This window comes from Dipodomys merriami, unplaced genomic scaffold (genome assembly GCF_024711535.1).
Source record: "Dipodomys merriami isolate MVZ:Mamm:240054 unplaced genomic scaffold, mDipMer1.0.p SCAF_27, whole genome shotgun sequence".
NCBI lineage: Eukaryota > Metazoa > Chordata > Mammalia > Rodentia > Heteromyidae > Dipodomys > Dipodomys merriami.
This window is the reverse complement of record NW_027204159.1, coordinates 6111444-6131296: the sequence shown is the minus strand read 5'-3', so window position 1 is coordinate 6131296 and position 19853 is coordinate 6111444. Positions and strand designations below refer to the sequence as shown.

Genomic DNA, 19853 nt, shown 5'->3' with positions numbered 1-19853 from the left:
TCTGGGGAAATTTGGTAATCTGGAAATCTAAAATAACAGTTAATATTGTTACTAAAAAGAGTGGTAAGTCTGAGCCCAGTGTAGTACCACAAACCTGTAATCCCAGAATTTGGGATGCTAGAGTGTTCCAGGCCAGTAAGGGGATACACAATGAAACCTTATCACAAACAAAGCATCAGACAAACCCAAGAGTACCTGAATCTGAATTCAAAATACTTTGTCACACTTAGATACCAGAGAACCTAGCCAAGTGTACATTTTATTGAGAGTGCTTTGGACAATTTGGTCCTGAGAATAAATTATTACATCTTCTTAACACTGATTGCTGCTGACTGCAGTTGAAGAACTTAAGACTCTGAAAATCTGTAAAGCCCTGAAAAAATTAGCCTTTAGGTTTAGTAATTTTAGAAAGAGCCAAGTAAAAGACTGTCAAAGTCACAAATGTTCTATATTTATTCCATAATAAATTACCTTTAAGTAAAATAATGTGAATTTTGTTGTTGGTCCCCCCCCCTCCTTTTCTGATGCTGTACCAGGGATTAAATTCAGGGCTTCATGCCGTCTCAGTTGGCTTTTTATTCATTCCCTCCCTCCTAACATTTTATTTACCTTACATTAGTGGAGTGGGAGGAGACGTCACTGTTGTATTTCCATACATGTTTATAATACATTCAATCTCACCCCATAAATCACTCCCTTCCCCAAAACATTTTAACAGGTTTTATTGTTTTCATAATTGTAAACAATCTATTTCAATCATACTCATCTTCTTTCATCCTCATTAACCAACCCCTTTCTCCTGCTATCACCCTCCTCCTTGCCACAAACCTGTTTCTGTTCTCCCATCCTCCACATCACTACTGATCCTAACAACTTTCATGCAGGTTATACTGTTTACACACACACACACACACACACACACACACACACACACACACACACACACACACACACACACACACACACACACACACACACACACACACACACACACACACACACACACACAAAATTTCAAAATTACTCACTTTCCCTTCCTTCTTTCTCTTCTCCTAAGTAGTTCCTTACACACATTATATACACATCCACACTTACACACACACACACACACACACACACACACACACGTCCATTTTGAGATCTTCCTAACCATTACTCCCCCAAATCACAGGGGAAAAAGTGAATAAAAAAAGATTAAGCCTCCAGAACTATTTAATTTCCAGGGAAGACCACTGGTGATTTCACTAGGAGGAACAAGCATTCTAAGAGTCTTAGTTGCCTAAGAAGGAGGAAAAGATAATGACAATCCAAACTGTAATTTAAAATTCATTTTATTATTATATTTTACTAATAAAATAGCAAGTCTATGAACAACCTAAACTAAAAGTGAGGAAAAATATAGAAGGACACAGACTACTCATCAATCTGAAAGAGAAGATTGTTAGAAAAGGAGAATAAAGATGGAAGATGAAGCTAGAAAAAAATTTCTTTTATGAAATGGTAAAATGAATCCACATGTCAGTAATGCCAATGAAGCCCTCAAGTCTTTATTCTTCCCAGTTCTGTCACAGGTAACCTGAAGGCCACATGTACATTAACACCTACCACATCATAGCCGTCTGGGTAGCAATCAAACATTAGGATCTTGCCTTTATGGGGGGTACTTTTTATATTGTTGAGGATTCTTACACCAAAGCCAGCATAAGTTTTTCTACACTTCCTCTTATAATAAACTGATTTCCTTGGGGAGAAGGGAAATGTTCATGTGTTGGTTTGTTTCAATCCTGAACACAACAATTACACAACTGATTATGTTTTGTTTCCCTCCAAACTCCCCCCACTCCACTACTACTTGTAGTTCAGTGTGAAATACAAACTCATGCCAGGAAACTAAGCTAACAATTTTCTACAATTTTTTTCTTAGTCATAATTTTCTACATCTCTATCATGCATGTTCTTATTCAAAATAAACTATACTAACCTAATTTTAGGAAAAGATGCAATATCTATATATCTATACAGATATTTGTAGTTAGATATAAAACAGGATATGAAATAATTTGTTGAAATATTAAATTGTTTGGCTTTTTGGTAATGTTCAAAGATTTTATTTGTAGATCACCATTTAAATGATCTTGTAATCACTTCTACTTAGATGGTTTTACATGAACCATTTTAAAAGCTCCCTAATCTAGCAGTAAGTCTACAGAAGACACCCATGTAAACATGAGTCCATCATTAGTCCTATTTCCTGATGAGAAAACAGGAGATCCAAGATTGGAAAAAGTGGTTTCTCAATCATTCTGACCATACTCCAAGAGAAAGATGAATCTTGAGGCCTCTGAGAATAAGTGCCTTTCCTGATCAGCTGCAAATTCAAGGTGGGGGAGCTTATCTGGGATAAGGCACATGTAAAATAAGTGTGTCTCAGCCGGGCCAGTGGCTCATGCATATAATCCTAGATACTCAGGAGGCTGAGATCTGAGAATCATGATTTAAAGCCAGCCTGCCCAGGAAAGTCTGTGAGATGCTTATCTCTAAGCATCAAAAAAAGCTGAGCTGAAAGTTGACCTGTGGTTAGATGATAGAGCACTAGCCTGGAGCACAAAAGCTCAGGGACAATGCCCAGGCCCTAAGTTCAACCCCAGGACTGGCATTTAAAACAACAACAACAAAAAAGTGTCTCATATAGCCCAGTGCAGCTGAAGATATACCCCCTTGAAAAGGTAGGAAAGCCAAATTCAACATGCTTTGAATTGTCCTGAATAATTCTTGACTCCCTCCTTTCAGTTCTAGAAAACTAAGCATTTAATTTGCTATTTCCAGAATTGCAGCCTATAATGTCATACAGAAGCACTAAGATTTTCTCAGTGGTACTTAGCTAAATAGTCATATGTCATCAATATTTAATTCAAATGTCCTTTATGGGGACTTCTTCAAGGCTGTTTTATGGCATATTATCAGAATACCACAAAATTAAAAGGTATAAAAAAATGCAGACCATAAGCTGTGCGCTGGTGGCTCACGCCTGTAATCCTAGCTGCTCAGGAGGCTGAGATCTGAGGATAGTGATTCAAAGCCAGCCCAGGCAAAAAAGTCGTGAGACTCTTATCTCCAATTAATCACCAGAAAACCGGAAGTGGCACTGTGGCTAGCAATGAGTGCTAGTTTTGAGCTGAAGAGCTCAGGGCCAACGCCCAGAGCCAGAGTTCAAGCCTCACAACCACCCAAAAAAGAAAAAAAGAAAAGAAAATGCAGACCATTCAATTTGTAGTTAAAAGCATACTAGTTACATTCCCTTTTGATTCCCAATTCATAAGACAGGGAATAAGATAAAAATCGTAGTGTAGCAAATTTATCATAAGAGGCACATTTTCATATAGTATCTGAGGCTGAAGGAAAAGGGATACTAAATGATAGTTTTTATAGGCAGGATCTAATGAATAGCATTTTCCCTATTTCATTTTCTCAATTTATAAAATTGAAAAAAACTCGAGTAAAATTAAAATACTGATTGCTCTTTAGCTATTATGCTGTGTGCAGCCAAAAGGAATGAAGCAATTAAAAAGGACATATAGATACTGCATTATTGGCAAAAAAAAGTCTTAACCTTTTTATTTATTTATTTTTTGGGTTGGTCATGGGGCTTGAACTCTGGGCCTGGGCACTGTCCCTCAGCTCTTCAGCTCAAGGCTAGTGCTCTACCACTTGAGCCACAGCACCACTTCCAGTTTTCTGAGTGGTTTATTAGAGATAACAGTCTCAAGGTCTTTCCTGCCAGGGCTGGCTTTGAACCATGATCCTCAGATCTCAGCCTCCTGAGTAGCTAGGATTACAAGCGTGAGCCACCAGCACCTGGCAAGTATTAACCTTTTTGACAGCAAGTAAGTTTTTACCTAAGTATACTTCAAACTGCAGAGCTACATAAAGAAATCCTTAACTTTATATGAGAGAAAAAAAAAAACAAGTGTAAAAAGTATTATTAATGCACTGGGATATAATAAATTATACAGGATTCTAGATACTCACACAGTGAGACCAAAAGAGGATACTCTCAGAAGAGGAACATAAAGGCACAATGCTAAGAGCCTCTTCATATTTATACAAAATAATATACATACTGAAATGAACTCCAAGATATGGAAACAAGAGATTCTTCCCACCCCTCTTTTTAAGTTTTTAGTTTTTGATAACCCTATCTTTTTAAACTTATGTATGGTATATTCAAGAGTACATCTTCAGGACGGGGTGGGGAAGGGTACACAACTCGAGGGAAAAAGGTACAGCAGTGGAGTTCACTGGACATTGACAAAAGTGAAGTATACAACTCCTGGGTAGAGACAGAGTGGAGGGGAGAGAATGGGGGAACAGAAGATACTGTACAAAAAGAAATGTACTCTTACCTGACTCATGTAATTCCTCGGTATATTACCTCTATAATAACAAGTAAGTTAATAAACTAAAAAAGTGTTATTACCTAGAAGCTATGCTACAGCTGAGAGATGAGTCTCAATGCTCACTCCAAAACCAAAGAAAATGGTGGAGTCACTTAGTTAATCAATACTAGCCCCCTCAGCTCCTGCTCCCCCAACTGAAAAGCTTTGGGGACATAAAACAACTATGCACACTGCACATAAGACAAGGGACTTCAGAGCTCCAAGTATGGTTGAAGTGATAGAAATGCCTGCCTAACAAAAAAGGCCAAGTTCAAACCAAAACTACCACCAAAACAACAAAATTGATTCAAGAAAACATTATGTGCATTATAGAAACTGAACAATGAAATCCATTGAAACTTTATGATCCCTAATGAACAACCCAAAAGGAGGAAGAGAAGAAAGGAGGGAATAAAAAGGGACTTCCAATATTCCGTAGGAAATTACTGAATTCTACCCATAACTGAAAACCATGGTATGAAGCAGTCATCGGTCTTACCTAGATCTTCAGAAAATAGTCAAGAGAGATCTCATAGCAAATATTCTGATATTTGCTTTTAAATAAAAATTTTTAAAAATCACAAAAGTCATTTAAGAAGGATCCAATAGGCACTAAGACCAAATACTAATTGACACTTTGTATACACAGAAAGATTGGAGTAATTTGAAACTGTTAATAAAACACTAGTCTATGAAAATTTTATTCTTAAAATAAATCTTACATTTCATCTGCTCTGAGGGCAATTATTTCTATTAAAGTAATATATGACTTCCAAAATCCAAAAGTTTGTAAGAGACAGCACATCACCTTCAAATGTATTTTGGTCACGTATTAAAAGGCAAGTGAAAAAAGGTTTTGTACTTATCTTTTACTTCAAATGCTGATAAAATGGAGGGAGGGAAAAGGGGAGAAGGAGAAGGAGAAGAGGAGAGAGAGAGAGAGAGAGAGAGAGAGAGAGAGAGAGAGAGAGAGAGAGAGAGAGAGAGAGAGAGAGAGAGAGAGAGAGAGAGTTTTACTAGAAAGCTAAACTCAGGGCTTTGCCATTGCTAGGCAGCCGATCTAACACTTGACCCATATCCCCGGCCCTTTTTGGTTTAGTCACTTTGGAAAAAGGGTCTTGTGTCTATGTCTTGGTCAGCCTGGACTGCCATTCTCCCACTTACCCTTTCCAAATGGCTAAGATGACAAGTGCTCACCACCATGCCCAACTTAATGGTTGAGAGAGAGTCCTGCTAATGTTTTGCCTGCCTCAAACTTCCATCCTCATGCATGACATGATCAGTCTTGGTCTCAGATTATATTTTCTTTTTTTTTTGTTTTGTTTTCTTGGGTCCGGTCGTGGGGCCTGACCTCTGGGCCTGGGCGCTGTCCCTCAGCTCTTCAGCTCAAGGCTAGCGCTCTACCACTTGAGCCACAGCGCTACTTCAGGCTTTTTTCTTATGTGGTGCTGAGGAATCGAACCCAGGGCCTCAGGCATGCAAGGCAAGTGCTCTACCACTGAGCCACCTTCCCAGCCCCTCAGATTATATTTTCTTTTGTCTTTTTTTTTTTTTTTGGTACTGGGAATTGAACCCAGGACGTTGCACTTGCTGGGCAAGTGCTTTGCCACTGAGCTACATCCCAGCCCCTCAGATTATATTTTCTAAACCTAACCACACCCCCTTCAGTATGCTGCATTACAGGAAATATATACATTATATAAAATGTTATTTTCTCTAATTCTCCCTGGTAGGAGATAATTTCCATGTGGGTAAGGATTTTCTTAAAAAATTCACTACCATATCCTCAGTACCCAGAACACACCTACCTAGATATATTAGGAACTCCCTAAATATTTGCTATAAAAATCTTGTTAGAATTTCTTTTCCCCTTATTAACTACAGAAAGTTTACTTTGATTTTAGAAAGCTTTGTTCTAACAAAAGAATGGAATATAAAATGGAATAAAATACTACTCAAATCTTTGTCTCTTAACCTTTAAAAGTCTGGATTTTTCTCATCATCACAGTATCCCAAAAGACTTCACAATTAATTGTCTCATATACACAACATGCAACATGATGAATAATCCTTATTTGTATACCAATACTTGTGTATCAAGATTACCAATACTTCAAAACACAACAGAACTCACTAATGGACAATCAGTTATAATGCAAGCTCTATGTTTCTCTAAGCACAGTCCTCAGACCACTGAATCAGTCTTTGTGGATGGTGGTTTAGGAATCTGAGTGATGAGCATCTTAGTTACTATTTATGAACTCTGAGAGTTAACTAGGAAGTTCATTCATCTCCTAGCTGTTGGGCACCTAGTATGTTCTAAGCGTTATTGTAGGTCCATGTTCTCAACTTACACTCTCAACTTACACTCTTGGGCAAACACATGGAGTATGTGTGGATTAGAAAAGAAAATGGAGCACATCCAGTAAATTTCAATAGTATGTGTGACAGAATGAAAGGAGAAAAGAAATTATTGCTGAAGGATGGGATGGAGGGAGTACAAAAATCTAGGAAGCGGGGCTGGGAAGGTGGCTCAGTGGTAGAGCACTTGCCTTGCATGCCTGAGGCCCTGGGTTCGATTCCTCAGCACCACATAAGCAAAAAGAAAAAAGCCAGAAGTGGCGCTGTGGCTCCAGTGGTTGAGTGCTAGCCTTGAGCTGAAGAGCTGAGGGACAGCGCCCAGGCCCAGAGTACAGGCCCCACAACTGGACAAAAACAAAAAACAAACAAACAAACAAAAAATCTAGCAAGCCTCTCTGTGGAGATGACATTTGGGCAGAAGAGTATAGGTGGTGACATGCTGTCTAGTGAGGGAGGAAGAAGAATAGCAGGGGCCAGTCAGTAAGGAGATTGGAAAGGCAGGCAGGGCATCCTATGGGCCATGGTTTGCACTCCTGACTTTAGGATTTGATCACAACTGTGCCTAGACGCCATGGGGTAGATGGGTGAATAGGGTTGGCCTGAATCAAAGGAATCAGATTTAAAGAGATGGTGTTGTTGCCTTTTCAGAAAAGATGCTAAAGAGGAACAAAAGTTCAAGCAAAGAACTGAGTTAGCAAGCTGCTAGAGAAATCAATGAGATATTATAATTTGGACTAAGAAGGTAATTGCAGAAATACATAGCAGAAAGTTATGTAAGGACTGAGGATTATATATTAGGAGGAGGAGATCAAGGCTAAGTACTAGATGTGAGGCTTGAGAAACAAAGTGGAACTGTAAAAATGGTAGCAGGAGAAGGGAAGGAAAAAAATAGTACAAGCATGCTTATTAGAGCACTGTAAATAACAGCAATGAAAACAACCTAAATGCTTAATGGTAGGAACTTGTTAAATAAGTGGATTACTTAAGCAGTGGACATAAATGCTAACCCATGTATACCATAATATGGAAAGAAGGATATGACAAGTGGAATAAACAAATTATACCACAACACATTATATATCACTTGCTACCACCAATCCAGCATGGTCTCAATGTATTTTAAAAAACCCAATTTAGATAACTATGTTTGAATCTACTCCAATGTTTTCTTCTTAGGCCTTATTTTATTTTACAAATGTGCTAAAATCAATTTATAATCTTTGCTTTTTATTCAAGGCTATTTTTTAAATGCCAGTGTCCCCAAACTGCATGAAATCTAAATTGGCACTTTTATATTTCTCCGCAATCCACTATGCTTCACAAGATGCTTTTAGGCACTCTTGTAATTTCTCTAATAAAAAAAAATTTGTCACAGACAACTCTAGGTATACCCTAGCTAGTGCCAGTCCTTGTGGTAGCCTGTATCCACAATGCAGCAATGACACAACATTCCCACAGAGTTCTGGAAGGAGCCTGATTTTTTGGCCTGAGGAATTAGACGTGAGATTAGGTTGTTTAATACCAGGAGCGACTAGTTGCAGAACCCAAATGTTCATGGGGAAAACTATAGTTACATATACACATATGTAGTTACATAGTTTTATATATATATATATTACACATATCTATAGAATTATATATGCACACACATACAGGGGAGGACACATCAATGCTGTTAAACAACAAAAAACAAGGTCAGAATCACCACTCTTGATTCAACACTGGTAACTTCTCAATTAGCTGTCTTGAGCCATGTCCCCAACTCGTTTTGCTTTACTTATGTTCTGGAATGGCAACATGGTTTTTTCCCAGGTCTGGGCTCACACTGAAATCCTCCCACCTGTGGGAGGATAGTCATAATGATAGGCACAATACCATGAGTGGATTGTTCTGATGAGATGGAGTTTTGATAGCTTATTGTTCTAGATAACCTTGAACAGCAAATTTCCCAATCTCTGCCTCCCAAGTATTTGGGATTACAGACATGAATCACATGCCCAGACTAGACAAGTGTTTCTTTTCTTCTCTTTTTATTAGTACGTATTAATTATACTAAAGGGTTTCTTTGTGACATTTTCACAACTGCATATAATGTACTTTTATCAAATTTCCCCTACTATTACTGTTTCTTCTTCCCCAGTAATTTATAACTGGTTTCCATTGTCCTAATTTCACATAGTCTATGAAGTACTTTGCTAGATATGATTCTATGATATGAAGTTACTGGATAGACAGCTAGGTGTGGTGGCATGTACCTGGAATACCAGCTGTTAGGTACACTTGGACAAGAATATCATGAGTTTAAAAGGCCAGCCTGGGTTCTATAATCCAAAATCCATACAAAGGAAGACTACTGGCTGGGTGTAGCTGTGCACACTATAATCCCAGCTATTCAGGAGGCAGGGTTCAGAAAGATGTGGACTAAGGCCAGCTTGGGCAAAAATAAGCCAGACTCCTATTTCAACCAGTAAGCTCGGTGTGGCACACACCTGGGGTCATAGCGGGAGATAAGCCTAGGTAAGAAGATGGCAATACAAGGTTGGTCTTGGGCAAACACATGAGACTTTATCCTCCTATCCAGAAAATAAGCAAAAAAAAAAAAAAAAAAAAAAAGGAGGGGCAGTAAGAAAGGGGGGGATGAGAGGTATATCTCAAATAGAGTTCCTGCCTACCTAGTAAACATAGAGCCCTAAGTTCAAACCTCAGTACTGTACCTTCCCCCCCGCCAAATTAATCAATATAGTAACAGAATCTACTCTTGTAAGTAGAAAGGCAGCTAAAACAATTACCTAGTTACCTTAAACTATAGTTACCTAGTTTTTATGGAATGATCATGGTAGAGATTGAAAAAAAGAAGGGGAGTAGGGTAAACATGTTCTATTTAGACTTCTTAGAGCACAGGATAAAAATAGAGCATTTCTTAACTGTTTTAAAAAGGCCAATTATATACAACAGTTGTTCAACTAAAAGAATGATTACCAGCGACAAGCTGAAAGGTTCTATCTTATGCTTATTCTTAAATAACATTTCTAAAATATCAGATTATAAAAATGTAAATAGAGAAAAGATACACTTAGTAAAAACAAAAGAAATGGCAAAATTTGGGAGAGGCAACCAACAATATGAAGAATACTAGCAGTGATTTTGATGACTGTTAGAGAGGATCTGAAAAGTTTTTATTAGATGGGTATCAAAACTATACATCTAGCCAAATACCCACTACTCTGACAGGAATAGACAAGATGGCCACTGTAAAGAAAAATGGGGGCTGGGAAGGTGGCTCAGTGGTAGAGCGCTTGCCTTGCATGCCTGAGGCCCTGGGTTCAATTCCTCAGCACCACATAAGCAAAAAGAAAAAAGCCAGAAGTGGTGCTGTGGCTTAAGTGGTAGAGCGCTAGCCTTGGGCTGAAGAGCTGAGGGACAGCGCCCAGGCCCAGAGTTCAGGCCCCAGGACCAGACCCCCCCCAAAAAAGAAAAAGAAAAATGGGCGCTGAGTGATGTCGAGCTTAAAGGAAAATCACCAGTTGTAGCCATTGCCTGAAAGGCCAAAACACTCCCATCAACATTCAATACAAACAAAGCTAGTAGCTGAGTATTTCACAGTCAAATTAAAACACTGTAAATACACTGATATTTAGATTAAAAGTGCCATTGATTAAGGCAGTGTTATTTATTAAAATGTCTACAAAGCCAGGCATTAATGGCTTATGCCTATGGTCCTAGCTACTCAGGAAGCTAAGATGTGAGGATTGTGGTTCAAAGCCAGCCCTGGCAGCAAAGTTCCTAAAACTCTTATCTCCAATTAACCACCAGAAAAAGTGGTACTAAATTGCAAAGTGGTAGAGTGCTAGCCTTGAGCAGAAGAGCTCAGAGACAGCATCCAAGCCACACACACACACACACACAGAGAGAGAGAGAGAGAGAGAGAGAGAGAGAGAGAGAGAGAGAGAGAGAGAGAGAGTCTAAAAAATAGCATGTGTGAAATTTGAAACTGTTCACAGTGAGTTACTGTTTTGAAGCCAGGCGCCGGTGCCTCACACCTGTAATCCTAGCTACTCAGGAAGCTGAGGATCCTGGTTCAAAGCCAGCCCATGCAGGAAAGTCCGTGAGCCTCTTAGCTCCAATAAACCACTAGAAAATCAGAAGTGGCGCTGTGGCTCAAGTGGTAGAGCGTTCGCCTTGAGCTGAAGAGCACAGGGACAGCGCCCAAGCCCAGAGTTCAAGCCCCACGACTGCCCCCAAAAAAAAAAAACAAAAACAAAAACAAAAATAAAACTGAAGTGGCACTGTAGCTGAAAGTGGTACAGCACTAACCTTGAACAAGAGTTCAGGGACACACTGTAACAATGAGACATAGGTAAAAGACACTATGTTGAAAATGAGGGGGTGTTGGGGAAGAAATGGATAGTAGGGGAAAACAAAGAAGGGGTAACAATGTTCTATAGGAAATGTACTCATTACCTTATTCATATAACTAACCCCTTTGTACAGTATCTTTACAATAAAAAAAAAAAAAAAAGAGTTCAGGGACAGTGTCCTGGACCTGAGTTCAAGCCCCACAACCAACCATCAAAACAAAAACAAACCCACTAAAGAAAATATATTTTCTTTTTTTCCCCTTTTTTTAAAAAATTGTGATTAAGTGATTACATAATTTCCCCAATTTCACAGTATTGTGGAATAATGATAGAAAATATATTTTCAAAAAAAGTTTCTGAACATGTTTTTACATGTAATCAAAATGTATTGATAATCTATTTTACATTCTTTCCATATTATATACTAATAATATTTAACTATATATTGTATAAAATATCCCAATTCGTAAGTATGTAGCAGCAAGATGAATTGGGAGGATTCAGAGCAGATTGTGACTTCCCTCTCCTAACTGCGAGAGACTCATCAATGGAATATTCCACCCCTGAAGGAAACGTGTTTCCAACGAAGGAGTCTAAAAAAGACTGATGATTAAAAAAGATACACAGAAAGAGATTTACACCTCAGAATGAAAACCTTTGATTATATAAAGAAGAATTATTTACTCTGCTGTTAACATACAGACTTGATTCCCTGGACAGAAAAGAAAACCTGATTATTACAAAGGCAGAAACTCAGCTAGAAAGACAACCAACTAATTGGGAAAAAATATTTACCAGCAATATATCAGACAAGGGGTTAACATCCTGTATATACAGGGAACTCAAGAAACTAATCCCTCCCAAACCTAACAAACCAATTACTAAATGGGCAAGGGAACTAAAGAGGGACTTCTCAGATGAAGAAATAAAAATGGCAAAGAAACACATGAGAAAATGTTCATCATCCCTGGTGGTGAAGGAAATGCAAATAAAGACAACCCTGAGATACCACCTTACCCCAGTCAGAATGTCCCACATCCACAAATCAGCCAACGACAAATGCTGGAGGGGATGTGGAGAAAGAGAAACCCTATTACACTGCTGGTGGGAATGTACACTTATACAACCACTTTGGAAAGCAGTCTGGAGGGTCCTTAGAAAGATAAAGATTGACCTCCCTTATGACCCAGTCATACCACTTCTAGGCATCTACCCTGAACAACAGGAACCAATATACAAGGACACGTGCACCTCCATGTTTATTGCAGCACTGTTCACAATAGCTAGGATATGGAAACAACACAGATGCCCCACCACAGATGAATGGATCCAAAAATTGTGGTATCTATACACAACGGAATATTATGCAGCCATTAGAAATGACAAAATAATGGCATTTGCAGGGAAATGGATGGAGCTAGAAGGAATCATGTTGAGCGAGGTAAGCCAAGAGCAAAGAGACAAACGCTACATGGTCTCCCTGATAAGTGGATGCTAAATCCAAAATGTTAGGTGATACGACAAAACTAACAGGACTTAAGAAACAAAGAACTCCCACTCATCTGGTCGAACCACTACTAAATATCTCAATATCCCCATGCTGCTGATCACATGTATGGTGTATATGTGTACACCGTTATGTGTTATAGACTGTGATAGACAATTTGCTCCAGGAAAGTTAGAATGAACTTGTGACTTTAAATGAGCATCATTATTCCACAATACTGTGCAATTTGGGAAATTATGTAATCACTTAATCACAATCAAAAAAAAAAAAAAAAAAAGAACCTCAGGGAAGGTAGGGAGGGAAGGGATGGTAGGGGGAAAACAATGGAGGGGGTAACAATGCTCAATAGGAAGTGTACTCATTACCTTACTCATGTAACTGTAACCCTCTGTATAATATCTTTACAATAAAAAATAAAAAAATATTTTTTTAAAAAAGGCAGAAACTCCAGGGGAAACAAAGCTCAAACAAAGCAAATGGTACCAGGTAAGAAAAGTGGGAACCATCTCAAAAAGAACCTACATAAAGCTTCTGAAAACAAATGTGCTCTGCCTTCCCTCTTCCATGCATTTATGGTTTTCTAGCAAGCCAGGCTGTATAGTCAAGCTACCTGAAAACTACACATTCCACATACCTTTAAAGGAGACACCATATATTATATAACTGTTTAGTTTTTATCCTAGATTCTTACATTGCTTAAAATTTAGGAATTTCATTTATAGGGAGTATATTGGCTATTCATGGCCAACCAAGATAGTTTTAGGCTAATAAAGGATAGGGGGCTAACCATTATAATTAGACAATTGGGATTTGGAGGTCAGTTTTACTTGGAGGAAAGAGAGACTGGAGAATGAGTATCAAATAATTAGTCAATATATTATGCCTATATCACAAAACTATAGAAAATTAAATTCGGTGGAGCTACCTTGTTAGTGCAAATTATCAATGTGAGGAGGGTGAAATGTCCCAATTCTATTACTAGGGGCATATAAGCTTTGCATTTATGGTAACTTTTCAGACTGTTGTTCCCTTGGTTGGTCCTGACTAAAGGCCCTACCTTTAAAATAAAATGTTGTGAGTTGTTCTAGTTAATTATCAAATTTGAGGTGGGTCATGGGAATTCCTCAGATTTGCAGCAATTTGGTCAGAGTAGAAATGGCTTGGGGACCTCCTCGAAAATGTATCTAACATCTGAAATACAGGTAATCTTGTTGGGACTCATGACTTAATTAACCTGTGATTCTACAGTAATTTCTAGTAGTATAGATTAGATGGGACATTTTAGGGGGTCAGTCCTTATAAAAAAAAATTGGCATAATCCTCTGTGGCCATAGACTCTAAACCTCTCCTTGTCTGTCAGAGGCTTATTGCCACCAGCCCTGCCCAAAAGTCATGTAGCACTCTTTACTTATGTATGTATGTATGTATGTATGTATGTATGTATGTATGTATGTATGTATGTATGTATGTATGTGTGTATGTGTGTATGTATGTATGTATGTATGTATGTATGTATGTATGTATTTAGATGCCAGTCCTGAGGCTTGAACAAGGCCTGGGTGCTGTCCCTGAGATTTTTTTTTCTAAAGGCTACAGTTCTACCACTTGAGCCACAGCACCACTTCTGAGTAGTTTATTGGATTAAAACTCTTACAGACTTTCCTGCCCAAGCTGGCCCTCAAACCGCAATCCTCAGATCTCGGCCTCTTAAGTAGCTAGGATTTCAGGTGTGAGCCAGCGTTATGTGGCACTCTTACTTCTACTGAATCTCCGGGAAAAAGGGTATTCCAACCTGAAATTGGCCCAGAGACATTTAATTCCAGTTAGAGGAGAAATAATGAAAAGAAATGAAGTCAAGAGATTCACAAATGACTCACGATGAAATATTTTTTCTTTGCTAAAATAAAGTCTCTAGTTCAAAGTGTTTCACTGTAACACAAAATGGTGAGGGGAAAAGCCTTTAACTGAAGAATGAAATTCTGCCTTGAGTTAGAAATTTGAGGCATATAAAACAAATTATAAAAATTCTTTTCCTTTTCTCAGACATACGCAATTATATATCTACGGTCTTTATTATTATAAATGCAACTTAAGTGTTTGCAGTTTGGTACTACAAAGCCTATGGTTATGTCTCAAGCAATTAAAACTCACATTATTTAATACATATATAGGATGGGATAGGTGATAAGAATGGAAGGCATAGAAAGGGGAAAGATGCGAGAAAGGGGTTAGAACTAAGAAATGATGAGAAATATCACAAGCTAATTTTTAAGGGAAACCTTAGTTACTGATTTTCAGAATGAAATAAAAAGTATACACTTGGGAGAAGCTCCTGGAACAAAGTTTTTTTTATTGTTGGTTTTCTTTGTTGTTTTGTTTTGTTTTTTGTTGGTCCTGGGGTTTGAACTCTGGGCCTGAGCGCTGTCCCTTCAGCTCAAGGCTAGCGCTCTACCACTTGAGCTACAGCGCTTTTCTGGTGGTTTATTGGAGATAAAGAGTTTCATGGACTTTCCTGCCAGGACTGGCTTTGAACTTCAATCCTCAGATCTCAGCCTCCTGAGTAGCTAGGATTACAGGTGTGAGCCACCAGTGCCTGGCTTAGAAAAAAGTTTTAAAAGTCACTGGTTCACCCAGTGCTTCTGAGTGTATGTTAGTTGTATATATACCAGTGAGGTTTGAGTGCCCAACCATCATTGTTGGAGGAATAAAAGTTGAATAAACTTATAAGTACTCAGCCTTTTTAAGCCCCAGTTTCCCTAACTAAAAAATGCTGCTGTGGAAAAGTAACCATTACTGGTATACAGTAGGCACTCAGCAAGTTATCAGCTTTGTGAGTATGACAAGGGAGACTGAGGATAACACAACTGATCCCAATCAAGGACTCTCCAACTCCAGTGCAGACAAGGGCTGTCCTCTGTTTAGCTGCCACACTGAGCTCATTATCATGCTGGTACTTAAGGCCCTGGGCTGGCAGTGTTCTTAATTCTTGTCACTCAAACACAGTTTCTAATACATAGGCTGCTTTCAAGAGACTGGCTTCCTGAACACAATCTTTGTACATTTGGAAATTACAACTTATGCTGTCATGTGACTACTGTGAACAAAATTACGGAGACACAAACGAAATTCTCCAATTTTAGCTCAAATACTAGGGTTATTAACTTGCATAGTAGACTGACGTATGCATTCTATCCATAATTAAGATCAGAATAACACTCAATTTATGTACAAAAAACATTAGATGCAAAATTTGTAATACATTTAATGTTTCCTTTGGAATGTTTTTACATTCCAATGTCACGTCACTATAAATCCAAATGTACAAGACATACATTTTACATGAATTCTCATTTTCTGTTCTTAATAGAGACCAATCTACCAAATGGTCTATGGAATATCTCTACCAAATACTGTTTCTGTACTGCAGTTACAAAACCAAGTACCTTGTATATATGTTTACTATGTACCTCATTACCAAAACATAGCAATAAATTAAACAATATAAATTCAATTAGGAAATGAGGTACAAGACCGACATCTAGAAGTTTAAATAACAAAACATTTTGTCTTCTTATCACACTAAAACCCAGCCATTTCCATAGATATTTACTATATAAATCTATCTAATCAGCAGCATGTCAAGGCTCATTTCCTTCACTTTTAAAATAAGAAGACTGTATGAGTCTAAGGCTCTGACAATAAGGCTAAACATCTGACCCACATCATCTTCTTTTCTGATCCAAGGTAGGTATCAGAAGTATCATCTTTTTGTGGTATTGGAGAGCCTTGTATTCATTAAACAAGTTTTTCTACCACTTGAGCCATGCTCCAGTCCAGGTTCCTCTTTTGGCTGGTCCTGGACTTGAACTCAGGGCCTGGACACTGTCCATGAGCTCTTTTGCTCAAGGCTAGTAATCTACCACTTTAGCCACAGCTCCACTTCCAGTTTTTGAGTGGTTAATTGGAAGATGGGTCTCACAGGGACTTTTCTGCCTGGGCTGGCTTCAAACCATGACCTCAGATCTCAGCCTCCTGATTACAGGCTGAACAACTGGCATTGGGCCAGAATCTTTAAATTTTTTTTTGCAGGGGTGGGGGTTGGGGGGTAGTCGGTCATGGGGCTTGAACTCTGGGCTTGGGCACTGTGGCTGTGCTCTTCAGCTCAAGGAGAGAGCTTCTCACCCCCCCCCACCCCCCAGCTTGAGCCACAGTGCCACTTCCAGAATCTTTAAATTTAAAGACAAGAAATGGAAATTGAGAAGCCTTAGGTAACGTGCCAAGATGCAAGCCCAAGCAGTGTAACTTCAATTTCCTGTTCTCAGCTGCTACCACTTTCTGTACCATCGTTTTGAATCTTTTGTCATGATCTGTTTTTATCTGCATTACCATTAAGTGATGGTGTTTACATTTCTAGATAGGAATTATCTACATAATGCTAGTTTGGGACATATGCCCACTGATAAAGACTATCAATTTATACGTTATATATATTAGGTGAGTCCTTAAAATTTTTTAGTTGATTAAATCATGTAACAGAAACTTGGGACTACATTTTGTTATTAACAGTTAAGAAAACTGCAAATATGCTGGGCGCTGGTGGCTCACGCCTATAATCCTAGCTACTCAGGAGGCTGAGATCTGAGGATCCTGCCAGCCCGGGCAGGAGAGACCATGAGACTCCTATCTCCAATAAACCACCAGAAAACCGGAAGTGGCGCTGTAGGTCAAGTGGTAGAGCGCTCACCTTGAGCTGAAGAGCTGAGGGACAGCGCCCAGGCCCAGAGTTCAAGCCCCACGACCGACCAAAAAAAACAAAACAAAACAAAAAAAAAAAAAGAAAACTGTAAATATACTTACCTCAATCAACTTGTTGGCATGTTCACGAAAAACTTGAGCATACTCCTTAACTTCTTTCTCATTTCCATTTTTTGCAGCTTCAATCAATACTAAAAGTGGAACATTGGTTTCCAGAAAAGAATCTGATACATGGTCCATGACAGCTTTGCGGAGCTAGGAATTAAAATTGTGATGTGATTTTTGTTTGTACTAAGAAGTTGTTTCCTATACTCCTTTTCCACCCTTCACCCCGTTCACATCTTTGTCTTTAATGGAAGCCTATGAAACACTAGCTGTACTTACAGGAGGACCCCTCCTCCTGTAAGAACAATTACTTAACCAGAAACAAGGATTGTGGATACAATTAGTGGCTTACACTGTGGTCACAGAACAGATCCTCAATGTTTAAGAAAATATCCTTTATTCTTGGGAATTGCAACACTAAGGACTAACTCGTAAAGGAATAACACTACGCTGAAAAGAAAGCAGCTCTGAACTGAACTGGCACGTAGCCTCGGGATGTATATAATTAGCCTAATTGTTTAAATGAAATGAGAAGAAATAATACTTTCTAGTTTGTTTGAAAGGGTTAGCAAAGTATGAATATGAATCTTCAAACTTAAAGATTATTTTTTAACCATTTCTGATACTGCTTTATCAAAAGGGAATTGTATGATGATAATGTTCAATATTTAATTTTACTTATTATCAGACATTAACAATAAATGTTCTCCACCAATTCTTGGAAATTGGCTAAATTATTCACTTCAAAAGCCTTAATACATTATTTTATAAGCCTAGCCCTAATTTTTTAAAGATTAAAATTCAATTTGATTCCAAAATGTTAACTGAATTATTTATCATTAAATAAACAGATTGTTTATATTTACTAATATGGAACTTGGCATCTGAAATATTGCTATACTAACATATTTGAATTAGAAACACATCTACCCCAATGAGGTAAGGGATCTAACTGCAAATGTATTTTCAGAATAGGGCAAGTCAAATAAGTAACTAGAATTTCATGTCTTCTGTATGTGAGCTAATTTAACAAAATCCTTAGAACTTATTTCCCCAAGTCATCTTAAATTGACTTTCCTCTTATACATCCTCTTTTCATGCTAGAGCTCATTTTATTCAGTTCATCCCCATGGGACCATATTTATTAATACAAGTCCCCCACCACTATGAAGTTTACAAGTAATAAAACACAGAGCCACTTAAAATCTATTCTTTCAATGAAAAATAAGCCTCGTATTTATTAGGGTTTTAATCAAAACTAAAAATTTGAGAACTTAGAAAAGCAATCACTACTTTCTTTTACCTTACCTGTCTCCGCAGGTCCCTGGTCTTCTTGGTCATTTTATCTATTGCAGAATTGAGTGCATCACTTCTTTCTTTACGTCCAGCCTGTATAAAAGGTAAAGAGATGAACACTTTAGTTAAAAGAAACTGTAATAATACTTTGTAATTACATAGAGCTCAAATCAACATTGGATAAACAGTACAATTCAGCTGGGAACAAGGCTTCACACTTGTCTTAACATACACAAAGCCCTAGAACTTGACAAGCAAGCAAACAAGAACAACTTTTTTTCAATCCCAAAGTTGTAAACTAGTGGGGGCAGAGTGATTTTGTACATAAAAGCATCTTCTGTTAATAATAAAAAATTCTTAGACTCCACAGTATCTTTTCAAACAAAAAAAGCAACATAAGCATTTATTATCACTACCACGTATTATGTGACCTGCATAACTGTATGTGCTATACTTTCACACAACTAATAGCACCCTGGGTTTGTTCACATGAGCATCGACCAAAAATACATGAGCTAATGCTTGTTGTTTGTTAGGTTCCATATTATCTGATGACTAAAATGACAAGTTTTGCCAAAATAAGAAAAGTCAAGAGACGGGATTTTTTGTTATTTTTTGTTTTTAAGAGACAAGATTCTCAACTTGCACCTGAAGTTGGTCTCTTAAACTTTTGTTTTCCTGACTTGGCAAAAAAAGTTATGCTTAAAATTTAACCTCAAAAATTAAATTTATTGGTGGATACATGTGGTTCATGCCTGTAATCCTAGCTACTCAGAGGCTTGACATTTTAAGGATCATAGTTTGAAGCCAACCTAGGCAGGAAAAGTCCATGAGACTCATCTCCAATTAACCACATAAAGGCCAGAAGTAGAGCTATGGCTCAAGAAGTAGAGTGCCAGCATGAGCAAAAAAGCTAGGGACAGCTCCCAGGCCTCCTGAGTTCAAGAACTAGTGCCAGCACAAAATAAATAAATTCATTAATTAATCTGAGTACGGTGGTACATACACACCTGTACACCTGTGATCCCAGCATTT

At 38.1% G+C, this 19853-nt stretch overlaps 1 protein-coding gene across 1 annotated transcript in view; it reads right to left on the bottom strand.

Annotated features, from left to right (window-relative positions):
- Nucleotides 1-19853, bottom strand: part of Ctnna1 (catenin alpha 1) — a 150004-nt gene that overhangs the window by 22208 nt on the left and 107943 nt on the right. The window contains exons 8-9 of the mRNA XM_070036108.1: nucleotides 18831-18911; nucleotides 17520-17672 (exon numbers count right to left, since the gene is read on the bottom strand). Of these exons, the coding sequence (XP_069892209.1) occupies nucleotides 17520-17672; nucleotides 18831-18911 (234 nt within the window). The remainder of the gene's footprint in view (nucleotides 1-17519; nucleotides 17673-18830; nucleotides 18912-19853) is intronic.